Source organism: Zingiber officinale, chromosome 3A (genome assembly GCF_018446385.1).
Source record: "Zingiber officinale cultivar Zhangliang chromosome 3A, Zo_v1.1, whole genome shotgun sequence".
NCBI lineage: Eukaryota > Viridiplantae > Streptophyta > Magnoliopsida > Zingiberales > Zingiberaceae > Zingiber > Zingiber officinale.
The window spans coordinates 18,646,583-18,661,192 of record NC_055990.1 but is presented as its reverse complement, the minus strand read 5'-3'; the positions used below and the strand labels follow the sequence as shown (position 1 = coordinate 18,661,192).

Genomic DNA, 14,610 nt, shown 5'->3' with positions numbered 1-14,610 from the left:
AGAAAAGATTTCAAAACAAAATTACGAGTACGATTTTCTACTTAGATCTACTCCTAGATCTACATGAAACAAGTTATACCTTTGAAGCAAAGCCCTTCGTGTTCCCGCTCGTCCAAACGGTGCCGGATCTCAAGAGTATCAAGATAGATACTCCTCTAGAAGTATCCACACGGACTCGTAGGTGGAGAAAAACACACAAAGAGGTGTGCTAGCACCTATGTGTGGTTCGACCAAGTTGAGGAGGAGAGGGAGAGGAAGAGAGCTCCAAGAGGAAGAAGAAGGAATAATGCACTTGAATGAGGAAAATCAATTTGATTCTCATTCAAAAGTGGCCGGCCACTTTCAAGTTGTGTAACTCCCAAAAATTGCATTAAGTGCAATTAATGTGAAGCTATTAAAGAAAATGGCTTTGTAACTTCCATGAGGTGGCACCCATGATGATGTGGAGTAACATCATTGGTCCACATCAATGCCAACTCACCAATGAGGTGGCATAAAGTCAAGTCAAACTTGACTTTTATCTTCCTCTCAAGTCAAGTCAAACTTGACCAAATCTCTTCCATGGTTGATCGAATCCAACCATTTGATTCAAGCCAACTTAATATAATGAATCTAATTCATTTAATTAAATTGATTCAATGAGTCATAATCTAAATTAGACTCATTGAACACATGAATCAAGTTGAGTCGAACTCAAGTTAGCCCAATTAGGATTACTCTTAATCCAATTTGATTCATCAAATGAATCTAATCCTCTTGGTTCATCATATGAACCTAATCTCCATCTAATTGTCCTTAGTGTATGACCCTATAGGTTCTTGTAACGTTGGCAATGCCCTAAACCCATTTAGGAGCATAAGTAATGAGCGGTATCTAGCAACACATCATTACTACCCAAGTTACAAGAATGTTGAGATACAACATCACCTTGTGACTACTAATTGTGACTTCTCACAATATATGACAAGTGTCCTTCTATCCTAGACATCTAGATTGGTCAATGTGAGGCATAGACCGTGTCATCCTCTGACCAATCTAAATCTTGAACTCCAAGTAGACTCACTAAATCAAATGAGCTCAATATCCTATATTGACTCATTTGGGCATGGTCATGCACTTCGTGGTCTCACTCTATCAAGAATACCGATGTCTCTCCCGTCATATAGGAGGGATAGATCCCATGTACATCACTTACATCCCTCTGCATAATTTGTTATATACCCAGTAATCACCTTTATAGTCCACCCAGTTACAGGTGACGTTTGACGAAACCAAAGTACATAACTCCTTATGTAGGAATCTATGGTGACTTCAGGTCTAAGGACTAGTAGTCATACTAATAGCCATATGAGAAAATATATGACACTCATATAACGATCCATGATACTTTCTCATGGCGGATCATTCAGTATACATTCTCTAACGTATACCCATGTGTCAACTTGATATCTCTATATCCATGACTTGTGAGATCAAGTCATCGAGTTGACCTACATGCTAGTCTTATTACATTAACATTGTCCCTGAATGTTAATACTCGACTAGGAATGATTAAGAGTAGTGTTCCCTATATCATCTCACTATCGATTCAACCAATCGATTGATATAGGTAAGAACCTTCTACTCAAAGACGTTATTATACTTAGTTTATTTGACACCAATACAAGTAAGTATAATAACCAAACAAATGTCTTTATTAATATATAAAAATATGATACAATAAGTCCATAATACAATCATCAAATGATTGGCTCTAGGGCTCTAGCTAACACCAGGGGCCTGGACCAAGTCCAGGCGCCCACGGGCATGTTTGGCGAGCCTGGTCCGGGAGCTCAGACTCCTTTTCTTCAGCTTCTCCTCCTACAAGAAAATGTTAGTTCAGGTAATCAAAAATATATTTTACCTTACAAAATAGAGTTAGCATAACATAATAAAATGTGAGTATTAATTAAATCCTGCCTTCATGAGACCAGGACCTAGTTAAGATCTCAATTTAGGTTTCTCAAATGGACCTAAGTTGGATCTGTAAGATCAAAAAGAATTTAGATATCTCCACAATGATATGATATTGTCTACTTTGGATTTAAACCCTCATGGTTTTGCTCTTGGGCTCTCCCCGGCCAAAAGGCCTTATGCCAATGGAGATATCTTTTTTTGTATAAACCCATGATCTGTCTCATGTGTTTTCAATGTGTAACTATGTTTGCAACCTTGTAACCTCAACAATCCCCCCTCATACAAAAGATCACAGGGCCCCCCTCAAGTATCGGGTCACTCTTGATTTGCTCAGGGTCTCCCCTCGAGCATTGGGTCACCTTGACTTGCTTAGAGCCTCCCCTACTTTGTTCAAGGTTTCACCCACATGGTTCAATCTTGAATCATGGTTCTGGCTTGTGCTTCTTCCAGCGATTATTCCGGTGAAGAGCAACCTCGCTCTGATACCAATTGTAGGATTAAAAAGAATTTAGATACCTCCACAATGATATGACATTGTCCACTTTGGGCCTAAGCCCTCATTGCTTTACTCTTGGGCTTTCCTCAAAAGGCCTCATGTCAATGAAGATATTTTTTTCTTATAAATTCATGATCTTTCTCATGTGTTTTTAATGAGGGACTATGTTTGCAACTTTGCAACTCCAACAGGATCAGCGCCTACAGTTCCCTCAACGGGGAACGCGACGTCACTGGATCTCTCCTCCAGTTGCTTACCTCACTTACCACTTGCAGTCACTTGACTTGCCTCTGACCCACCAAGTCTTCCCACCAGTTGTTAGGTCTGCAAACCCAACTAGATTTTGGTCGGTTGTCAGGTCACGCGAAACTCAACCAGACTTCCTGCCAGATATTAGACCCCGCGGACCTATCTGAACTTCCCACCAGTTATCAGGTCTTGCGGATCTAGCCAGATTTCAACCTGGTGTCAGGTTCCTCAAACTAGTGAACTCCTGTACACTTGGTAAAGTAGTTAGTCAAATAACACATCTAACTTTAACCTATTTATCATACATCAAAACTTGATTATTAGTGCAACCTACACCAACAATCTCCCCCTTTTTGATATAATGACAACTCAGGTTAAAGTTTGAAAAAAAATAATAAAGTAAAAAGCAAATAAAGTAGCATTAAGCATGAAATTTAAAAATGAGTTGATTTTTTCTAACCTAATCCGCTATTCTCCCCCTTTGACATACATCAAACAAGATAAATGCATAGGGCATAAATAATTAAATAAAGATTTAGCAAAGAGGATTTTTGTAACCTTAGTTTTTCAAATAAGGTCTCAAACAATGATGTCAAGTACTTTAAATAGTTCTGAAAACAAATATTTAAGAACATAATAACTTCAAATAGAAAGTGCTTATCTTTTGAAAGAAAAATTTTAAAAATAATGTTTTCAAAAAACTTTACAAAGGTAAAGACTCAGGTTTATTTTAGTGAGGAATAAAAAATTTAAAATAATTTGAAAGTAATCTTCTTTAAATTTACAAAAGATTTTCAAATAAATTCAAAGAATGCAAATGTTTTTCAAGAGAGTTTTCAAAAAGTATTAAAAACATATTTAAATGCATAATTTAATAAGAGGTTTTCAAAGGATAAGTTAAAGTAGTTTTCAAGAAAACTTTATAAGTTATCTATTTTTAAAGTAATTTTGTAATTTTTAAAAGTTTAGTCACTTTAAAATTTTAAATTTTGAAACTTTGTAATAATTTTGAAAAATATTTTCAAAGACAAGCAAATTAGTTTTTAAAACATTTCATATTTTTCAAACAAAATTCAACAAAGCGGCCTACACAGTAGCCAGCTACGTGATGGCGGTCGCCACAGTGGCCAGCCGCGTGTTGGCGGCTGCCACAGTGGCCAGCCGCGTGTTGGCGGCTGCCACAACGAGTGCTGGAGATTGGGGGAGAAGAAACCAAAGCTTTGTATTAGGAAAAGGAAAATTGAGGTGCCCTAAATCTATTCGGACTTACCGATAGAATCCTTATAAGTCTATATTACTAGAGAAATCTATATTTTGTCAGTAATTGATATTACCAATGGAATAACAATTATGCCGATAACCCCTCAATCCCACTAGTTGTGGGGTTATGTCTTCCCAACAGAAATAAAATTCTATAGATAAGTACCAATGAAATTTGATTTTCGTTAGGGATATTACCAACGGAATAACTGGTCTGTCGACAACTCTAAGCGGCCTGATAGAAATTATATTCTGTCGGTACTTAGTGGCATTTATAGTAAAATGTGTTCTTGATAGACTGACCATAGGCCGAGTTAGAATCAGACTCAATTTGAAATTGAAACTGACTTAACTAGCTAATTAATTCGTTCAACAAGCTATCTCTTTTAAGAATCGAGCCCGAATGGGTTTCTATTTATTTTAAACAATCTTGATTTTTTTAATATTTTTTTAAGAAGAGCATTTTATTTAATAATATTAATGGTATGGTTAAATATAAATTAAAAAAAATAATATGAATATAGAAAAAAAAAATATTTGATGGAATATAAATTAATGGTATGGTGGAATTATTTAAGTTAATTTTCAATCTATTTATTTTAAATTTTATAGCATGAGACTATTCTACCTTTAATTTATTAAATTTATTAATTACATATTAATACTTTATTGATCTATTCAGTATTGAATTTAGAGAAAAATCCTATAGTTGATTTGACGTTCGATTGATTTTACAATTGATCTTTTTTCATGTAATCTAGGAATCTAGAGACGGACTATATAAAGATATACTTAAATCATCTTTGTTACAATATTAAATTTGGAGACTATTTAAGCTATATTAAATAATAAATTTGTCAAGTTGTTTAACAATAAAATTATAATATAATAAAAATTATTATCGAACATTTATGCTTTGGACTTTTTGAAGCTCAAAACGACTTGATGATTGGTCGAAAAATAAAAAACAATAAAATAAATATAATTTTTAGAGAACAAAGTAGAAAGTTTAATATTGAAGGAATTAATGAAAATTCCCTTATACGCTAATCATGTCTTTTCTATTTTTTTCCTATATTTTAAAATTTATAAATATATTTTTACAAAAATAGAATAATAATAATAATTTTGAAGAGATTTTTTTATCCTTCAAATCGACGATTTTAAATCGTGGACTCATCGATCTAATTCTAACTACACCAAATAAGAGGAGATATAAATGATGTGATACCTTTTTTGTCGCACATTAGATTCCTTTTTTTTTATTAAAAAAAAAATCACAAAACATTCCATATTTATTCAAGAAATTCTAGTAATTTTTGTACGGAAATATTTTATTCCTTGCCAATTATTTTGCGACTGGAAAAGAAACAACAGCATGGAATTCAATTAATTTATTCGATATTTATCCATTTCTTAATTATGGTAACGTGCGACAATGGTAACCTACTCATAACTGGAGAAAATTTAACCCGATCAAAATTACATAATATTTTTTTTAGGAAATTAAATTAAATTAAATTCAACCATCAGAATCAATTTCTACATAAATTTATATAGCCTTCACCACAACCGCCACTACCACCACCATATTCTCTTCACGTCGCCTCTCCACTGTAATATTCTTTGCCGCAATCTCTTTTACTTTACTGCATCAAATTTTTTTCTTAGATTTTTGTTTAGTTTTCTTTTGCTACAACGGTCTCTGTGAATGTCGTTCGTCTCATGAAAAATCATCAAAAACCTCTTCTTTTTTTCTTGTAATTTTCTGCAGGTTAAAATTATGGGAACCTCGAGAATCATCGTTCTTCTTCTTCTTGCGATCCTGCAGTGCTTCTCTTCAGTAAAAGGAGAAGCAACAGAATACGTGAAATATAAAGACCCAAAGCAACCACTCCACACGAGAATAAATGATTTGTTGGAAAGAATGACTCTTGCTGAAAAAATCGGGCAGATGGCACAAATCGAAAGAGTCAGTGCAACTCCTGAAGTCATCAAGAACTACTTCATAGGTGTTTTATTTAATGACCTAATGGAGTCAATTCATGTCTCTCTGTTTTGTGGTGAAAAATTAGGGTTTTATGGGTAGTTGGTAATTTTATTGTGTGCAGGTAGTGTTCTGAGTGGTGGAGGAAGTGTTCCTGGTCCTCAGGCTTCTGCTGCCACTTGGTGCAGCATGGTAAGTGAGATGCAGAGAGCAGCACTGTCTACAAGGCTTGGGATTCCAATTCTGTTTGGCATTGATGCAGTTCATGGCCACAATAATGTCTATGGAGCCACTATTTTCCCTCACAATGTCGGCCTTGGAGCCACAAGGTGAGCATGCATGGGAAGTTTTCGGCGATCGTCATTGTTATCAGATTTGTGTTTTTGATGAACTCTATCCCATGGTCAAGCAATAGGGTTGAGATTCAAACCTCTTTAGGCTTTAGATGTTGGTTGTCTAGGAATACTCATGATCATTGTTAGTTCATCTTCATAAGGTTTTACTATATATATGAATTCTGTCAGGCTGTAGATTGTCATCCATAGGAACAAAGTATGTATTTAACTGAGAGTTTAGATGTAATTTCCATTGTTTGGCAATGTGTTAGTAGTGTTTACTGAACAATAAATTTATTGTTGGTGAACAGATGTTTCAATTTAATTTTGTGATTTTGAATAGGGATCCAGAGCTTGTGAGGAAAATTGGAGCTGCTACTGCTCTCGAAGTCAGAGCAACCGGCATTCCTTATGTTTTTGCTCCTACTGTTGCGGTTCGTTCCTACTTGGGTTCTTTGTTGTTCGATCATATTGGTCGGTGTCTCGTAAAATTGTGCAAATAATGCTGCTGCTCTTGGCATTCTTGGGCTCGTGTAGGTCTGTAGAGATCCGAGATGGGGCCGTTGCTATGAGAGTTACAGCGAAGATACACGAGTAGTTGAAGAAATGACATCGTTGATCGACGGTTTACAGGGCACTCTTCCTGCAAATTCTCAAAAAGGAGTTCCATTTGTTGCTGGAGGGTAAGAAGTTTTAACTCAATGACCAACTTTTATGTTCCTTAGTTTGAAAATTTTCTCGATCAGTCTTCTTCCATGCTCATTCCACAGGAAAAATGTTGCTGCCTGTGCCAAGCACTACGTAGGAGATGGTGGAACAAACAAGGGTATCAATGAAAACAACACCATTGTTGATTTCCATGGACTTCTTAGTATCCACATGCCTCCCTATTACCATGCTATTATCCGAGGCGTATCGACTATAATGGTTTCATATTCGAGCTGGAATGGAGAAAAGATGCATGCTAATCAGTTTCTAATCACTAATTTCCTCAAAAACAAACTGAGGTTTAGGGTAATTGATCCACTCGAGTGTTTAACTCGAAAATTACATTGAATTTAGAGATGTAACTGAGTCCTTTTGCAGGGATTTGTGATATCGGATTGGGAAGGAATCGATAGGATCACTTCTCCTCCACATTCAGACTACTCTTATTCCATTATGGCATCAATTACTGCTGGCATCGACATGGTAAGTATTTTTTTTGGTTCTTTCATCAATTTCTATTTACCAATTCGAACTCTTTCGAATATCTAGCAAGTTAGATGATACCTTCTTCCATGCTGCATTGCAGGTTATGATCCCTTATAATTACACGGAGTTCATCAATGGCCTGACTCACCATGTGCAGACCTACGACATTCCGACGAGCCGAATCGATGACGCTGTGAGAAGGATACTTCGAGTCAAGTTCATAATGGGCCTATTCGAGAACCCCTACCCTGATCTCTCATTAGTTGATCATTTGGGCAGCCTGGTACAGGGTGTCATTATTTCGAAAGATTGACTGTTAATGTAACTAAATGGGACTAGAATATGTCAAATTTGTGAATGATCAATGCAGGAACACCGTGAACTTGCCCGAGAAGCTGTTCGGAAGTCGCTTGTTCTTTTGAAAAATGGAAAGGTGAAGGAAGGCCCAGTGCTGCCATTGCCTAAGAAGACTGAGAGCATTCTTGTCGCCGGAAGCCATGCCCATAACTTGGGCTATCAATGTGGTGGTTGGACAGTTACTTGGCAAGGAATTAGTGGAAACGACAACATAACTGGTAATGTACAGCATTCAATTTGGTTACAGTTCAGTTTTGATAAAATCCTAAATTGTTCGTTGCAGGAACTACAATTTTTGAGGCCATAGAAACCAGTGTAGACCCAAGCACAAACATAGTCTTCTCCGAAAACCCCGACGCTTCCTTCCTCGAGCAAAACAACTTCTCGTATGCCATTGTTGTCGTCGGAGAACCACCATATGCAGAAACCTATGGGGACAACTTGAATCTTACTGTACCTGAACCTGGCTTAGACCTGATCAGAAATGTGTGTGCCACAGTCAAGTGTGTCGTGATCATGATCTCCGGTCGACCGTTGGTGGTTGAACCGGTCATCGACAAGATCGATGCATTCGTGGCAGCTTGGCTTCCCGGAAGCGAAGGCCAGGGGGTGGCTGATGTGCTCTTTGGCGACTATGGATTTACAGGAAAGCTTCCAAGGACATGGTTTAAGTCTGTTGAGCAGCTGCCCATGAACTTTGGAGATGCACACTATGACCCTCTATTTCCTTTAGGATTTGGAATCTCTACAAGTCCAGTGAATGCTTGATTTCTGAGGGGTTTTAGAGAAGTAAATGGCACCGAAAATAAAGTTAAATATAATCATTTCTTTTTCATTTTTCTTAGAAAACTATCCTGCTAATATATATATATATATATATATAAGAAAAAGAAGTAGGGTCCTGATTTCTCTGATGCCTCATTTGAATGTATTGTTGGTTTTTTAACTGAAAATTGCAATGTTGCCTTGTGTGGTTAATTAATTAGATTCTCTAATAGTTATTAACCTGTATGGATGTTCTTGTTAATCTATATTATCTAATAAAAAAAATTATGATTATCTAACTTAAATTTAAATTATTGTTTTATTAAATCACATTTTATAATATATTAATTTGAAATTATATTGATTAGTTTGTAATGCATTTGTTTGGTTTGGTAAATGTCTCTTTCCCTCATCCATTGGTGTAAATTTTGCTACATTTTTCTTAAGCAGGAGTCTCTTAGTGGCATGTAGGATAAGAGTAAACACCATGATTAGAAAAGGTAATGCTATTTTGAACAATACACATATCTCAAAGGTGAGCAAAGTCAAAAGAGTTTAATGGAGGAAGGGGGAAAGGTTGGGCAACAGGACACGGCCAACTTTACGGTAATCGCTACTGTATGCAAAATTCTATACCAACCATAGTAGAATCGTGATCCTATATGTAGAATCTATTTGGGGTAATATGATTGTAAAATACCGAAAAATGATGAATAATGATAAGAAAATTTTCTGAAATTTTTAGAAATTTTCTGAGAATTTTTCGGAGCTCGTATGAACGAATTTACAGGGATCAATTATGGCCCCCAAGAAAGCCTGTTTAGGCTACCCTAATTTAACGCGGAAATGTTTTATTTTTATTTTTATTTTATTTTTATTTTCCTTATTTTCTCTTCCCCCTTTCCTCTCCACGCCCATTTCTCCCCAAACCGCAGGCGACGGTTCCTTTCTCCCCTCTTCTTTTCCTCTTCGTCACCGAGCACTTCACTTTCTCCTTTCCCTCCCGAGCCGCACCACCGACGCCCTCTTCCTCTCGCGTCTCCTGATCACCACGGTCAACACCGACAAACAAGAGCAACGCCGAGCCCTAGCCTCTCCGCAGTCCCCGAGCCGATCGCCAGCCACCCGAGCCCTCGCCTCTGTCTGATTTCCCCTCTCCCTGAGTCGTCGCTGTGTAAGTGGATCTCCGTTCTTACCTTCGCCGGCAAGGACGCGCTGTGCCCTAGCAGTGTCGCCGACTCTCCCCTATGCCCTAGCGCCGCTGTCGTGCCACTGCCAATCCAGCACCAGCGCACCCGTGCCCTAGCACTGTCGCCGGATCCTTGATCACCTCCGACCAGTGGAGAGGAAGAGGTAAGATGATTAGGTTGTTGTTGCATTCGTGATCTCCATCTTGATCTCACCTTGAACTGAATTGTAGGGAAAGATTTCAGCAGAAATTGTGTATTGTGGGGAGTTCATGGTTTCGGCAGCAACCCATCCAGCATCCCCTTGTTCCAGCAGTAAAAGCACGGCTGTGTATTAAGGTTAGAAGTAGAGGAATAGTTTCATTGCTGTAGCATACACAGATTTTTTGAAGCTAGGAAAGGATAAGAAATGAATAATACATAAATTTATTTAAGTTTAAGTTTATGTGTAAATGGAATTAGGTTTATGATATTGTGTTGATTAGGATTTTGCCCTAATTTAGTGTAAGAGATTTTATTTAACTATTTATAGGAATGTAGCTAAATAAAACATATTTATGTTAGTGATACAAGACTTTGACGCGAGATGAGTATCTCGACGTCATATTTGGACCGGGTACGATCATTCCTATTGGAGGTGGGTACTTTGACTTTATGTCATTTGATATGCATAGTAGTGTTTTTAACAAATAGCAATGATTATGTTTCTTATCTGCTTCAGTTGGTCACTACCCGATACCTGTTACATGTTTATTTTGTTTACTTATTATGCACTTCATGTTAGTACCTACCTGATTATACATGTTTATAGGGGTAGTGACACCACCATGTGTTTATTATGTTCAGAATCTAGGTTTTTATACCTTATCTAATCTGTGTACTTTTGATTTGGTTCATTGTCCTATGGTATACATTATATAATATATATATATATATATATGGATATTGCTATCTTGTTCAGGATTTTGTCATGCTTAGTGTCATGCATCATTCGCATGATTGCATGCTGCGCGATAGTCTGCTCCATTATTATTGAGCACATCGCCAGTTTCATCGCTGTCAGTGCTCCGCTGGTCCGTTCATGGGTAGCGCGACGCAGCGTGGTAGCACGTTAGTTTTGCTCGGTGGTGCTCCGCTGGGATGCTCATGGGCTTATGCACACCTACCGAGGCGTACACGTGTCCTTTACCATACCTTAGTATGGGCTTACCAAAAGAGCATGCCTGACACCATACTGCTACAGTCCGAGTACCTCTCTGATGGGACAGCAGAACCTTCTGTCGTAGGATTCTGCGTATGGCTTGGTCGTCGAACATGTCTGTTGTCAGAAGATGTTCCCCAATGTCCCCTTGTCCTTGTCTCATTTTTCCCCGAGCCGAGCGTCCATCCGATCGACAGGCATCGGTCCGACCGGGCGTAGGTATCGGTCCGACCGGGAAGATTTTACTCCATCGCGTGCTCGGCTGAGACTGTTCCTTCACAGCATTGTTGCTTTACGCCTTGGCTGAGTGGGCTACCCGCTCGACTCGGCGACTCTGTTCACCATGAGCGTCGGAAACCCGACTCCCCGTCGGGTTGTCTTTGACTCCGCCCGGACTCGCTAGGCCGGTCGGCCTGCTAATACTAATCCTATCCGATCGGCCATACCTTAGGTTGACCATTTTGTCTTTTGACCTCCACGTGGCGTTGACTCCCCTCCAGAGGGGGTCCCCCGACCTTACTGCCGGATCACTTGCCTCCCCTTCAAGTTTAGTCGAATGAGGCGATTAGTCCGACTGACTGGACTGCCAGTCACGCCGAGCGGCGTGTCTGTGAAACTATCCTCCGCTCGACCCCCACGGGGGTAGCTATGACCTTAGTCAACGCCAACATTCCTCGGATCTCTTCGAAATTTGCGCCAATCTTCGACATTAAGGCCGGGCATGCGCTCTGCGCCTCGTGAAGGCGCTCATTAAATGCACTCCAGTGGTCGAATGCCACGTGGCGCTGCTACCGTCATCGTACGGCGGTGGCATTGCAGGCGACGAGACCGAGGCGGTTTAAAATGGACGGCCCGATGCGTGCTTCGGTTCCCGTGACCTGCATCCGACGATGGAGGCCGCTCGGGCTCAACCCTATAAAGCCTTCGCCTTCTTCCTCCGCCGCATTCTCGCTTTCTCGTGCTCCACAGCTTCCTCTGGCGTTTCAGACTTCCGGCGATCCCGCTTTTCAGTTTCCGGCGATCTACAGCCTCCTTTCAATCCTCAGCTTCTTTGTAAGGCCCTTACCCATTCTCTGTTATCCTCGTGTTTTTTGCCGAGTTCTCGCTCTCTGGTTGCTGTATTGTTTGTTATCTTCTTCCTTCTATCATTTGCCTCTCCTCGCCTTTTGTGGTTTCGTCCGTTCAGACAATGGTCAGTTCCTCTCATCCTCAAAACACAGCCCTCGGCCCGTGGTATACCACCATGGAGTCGCGCTTTGATCGGCGCGACGCCGAGATTCTAATGGACAATTTTGACATCCCCTCTGACTTTGAACTTATCTTACCCTCCCCCTCCGCTCGGCCACACAAACCGCCGCGCGGAGCTATCTGTGTTTTTCGCGACCAGTTCATAGTCGGTCTGTGATTTCCAATCCATCCCTTTATCGTAGAAGTCTGTAATTTTTTCAACATTTCGCTCGGAAGCTTAGTCCCTAACACTTTCCGCCTTCTATGTGGTGTTGTTGTCTTGTTCAAAATCCACAACATTCCCCTCCGACCGGAGGTCTTCTACTATTTTTATTACCCTAAACAGTCCGAGCTGGGTACTTACATGTTCCAGGCTCGGCCCGGTTTAGTCTTCTTTAATAAACTGCCCTCTTCCAATAAACATTAGAAAGAGTACTACTTCTATCTTTGTCTTCCCGAACGAGCCTCTTTCCGAACCCAGTGGCAGGTTGGACCGCCAACCTCCCCTGAGCTAAAGAGGTTCAAGACCCGACTGGACTATCTTCACGCTGCCAACATGCTAGCCGGTCTGAAGTTCGACATCAACAAGTTCTTACCTGAAGGGGTGATGTACATATTTGGCCTGAGTCCGATCCGGACTCCCCTACCGAGCGACTTCGGTAAGAATTTTTCTTGTACATTCGCCTTGATTGCTAACTGATTTTCTCCTTTTTCCTTTGCAGCGGACATTGTCATGGAGTCCGTGATGGCCGGGATTTTGAAGAGGAAAGCGGCGGCGCTCGAGGCCGCAGCTGCCAAAAAGATGGAGCAACTGGGCATCACCCCGGTCGGCTCTAACGAAGGAGAGAGCGAAACGAATGCGGGGGAGTCGGCCGCTCAGGCTTCTCACCCGGAGCCAGCGGTTGGCATAACTTCTAGCCGAGGGTCTTCCGTCCGGGAGGAAGGCTCAGCTCAGGAGGAAGAGCGCCCTCTTTGACAAAAGAGGCGCCGAGCGGAGACACCACTTCGATCGACCACTTCCACGGTCCAGCCGTCCGAGCGGACCACCGCCGATTCTCGCGGCAAAGCCCCAACGGTTGAGGCGATCTCGTCCGATCGGACCCCATCCCAACTGGGCCCGTCCGCGGATCCCCTCGAGGCCATACCTGTCAGCGCTCTTCCGCCCTCTCCCCGCCGAGTCCAACGCTCGGCTATTTTGTCCCAGTTTTCTGCACCGGCCTCCGATCCTTCCCCAGCTTCCGCCCAGACGACTCCCGGTTGGCACCGTACCATCAGGGTCTCCCTGCATCTCCCCACCGAAGAGTTGATGCCCGAGTCCGATCGGCCAATCGCGCCCGATCACATGATCATCATGAAGGGGCCCCTAGCCGAAATGTGGGCCGACGCTCGGGCACGTGTCGCAATGATTCCACTCAGCAATCTGGCCAACAGCCATATGCAGCAGGCCACTGGGGTAAGTGTGTTTTCTTTTGAAGTTTTTTATGCAGTAATTCCAATCGGCTATTAACATTCCTTATTCATGCCAGAGATGGGTAGAGGAGATCGCTGTCTCCAATCGCCTGGCCATGGTGGACGAAGAGTTAAAATGGTTGAGTTCGGGCGGCGCGCCCTCCCAAGGTCCTTCATACGCCGAGCTGCAGAAAGAGCTCAAGAAGACCCAAGATCTGTTGGTGGCTGAGCAAAAGAAGACGGCAGACCAAGCTCATACTCTGGCTGAACTTGAACGATAGGTCAAATCACTGGACCGAAAAATAAGCCTGGCCATCGATCGGAAGAAAACGGCTATCGCCGATCTGGAGAAGAAAAATGTTGAGGCCCGGGGCCTGGAGCAACGAGTCAAAGAGCTGATGGAGCAGCTGGACGGCGAGAAGGTGAGTCGCTCGGCCGAGGCGATTAAACATAAAGATGCACTGAAGACGTTGCAGGAGTCTCTCGAAGCTTCCCAAGTTGCCTTCAAGGAATATCAAGAGGCGGAACCCGGCCGAGTCGCAGCCCTGAGGCTGAAGCACATCCGCTCGACCGAATTTTCAAAAAAAGTGTGTGAGCGGATGTATAATGCCTTTGAGCTTGCCATCACCGCCACGACGAACTATCTGAAGTCCAAGGGTCAGCTCCCTGACTCCGCCAGCATCCCGGCCCAAGATTATGCGGCGCTCCTTAGCACCATCCCTAAGGACCTTTATGATTTTATGGAATAGAAGTCTTTATGTAATTTGGTCGTTCGGCCACAAACTTCAGTTTTTGTAATTCGGCCGCTCGGCCTTGATTCCTCTAATTTCAATGAAAAATTTATCTTTGTGCAACTTCATTTTTACTTTGCATGCTTGTGGGTGATTGGTCGGTTCCTATGACACACAACTCGGCCAACTAGGCCTCCCGAGCGGGCGTAGGGGGCA

The 14,610-nt window shown here is 41.4% G+C and overlaps 1 protein-coding gene across 1 annotated transcript; it reads left to right on the top strand.

Annotated features, from left to right (window-relative positions):
- The first annotated feature begins 5,595 nt into the window (after positions 1–5,595).
- On the top strand, positions 5,596–8,602 carry LOC122053581 (beta-glucosidase BoGH3B-like). Its single transcript, XM_042615602.1, has 9 exons — positions 5,596–5,973; positions 6,073–6,277; positions 6,627–6,717; positions 6,821–6,966; positions 7,054–7,297; positions 7,370–7,474; positions 7,578–7,760; positions 7,848–8,052; positions 8,118–8,602. Exons 1-9 carry the CDS (start codon positions 5,745–5,747, stop codon positions 8,600–8,602), a joined length of 1,893 nt encoding a protein of 630 aa, XP_042471536.1. The 5' UTR covers positions 5,596–5,744.
- Positions 8,603–14,610: the final 6,008 nt, after the last annotated feature.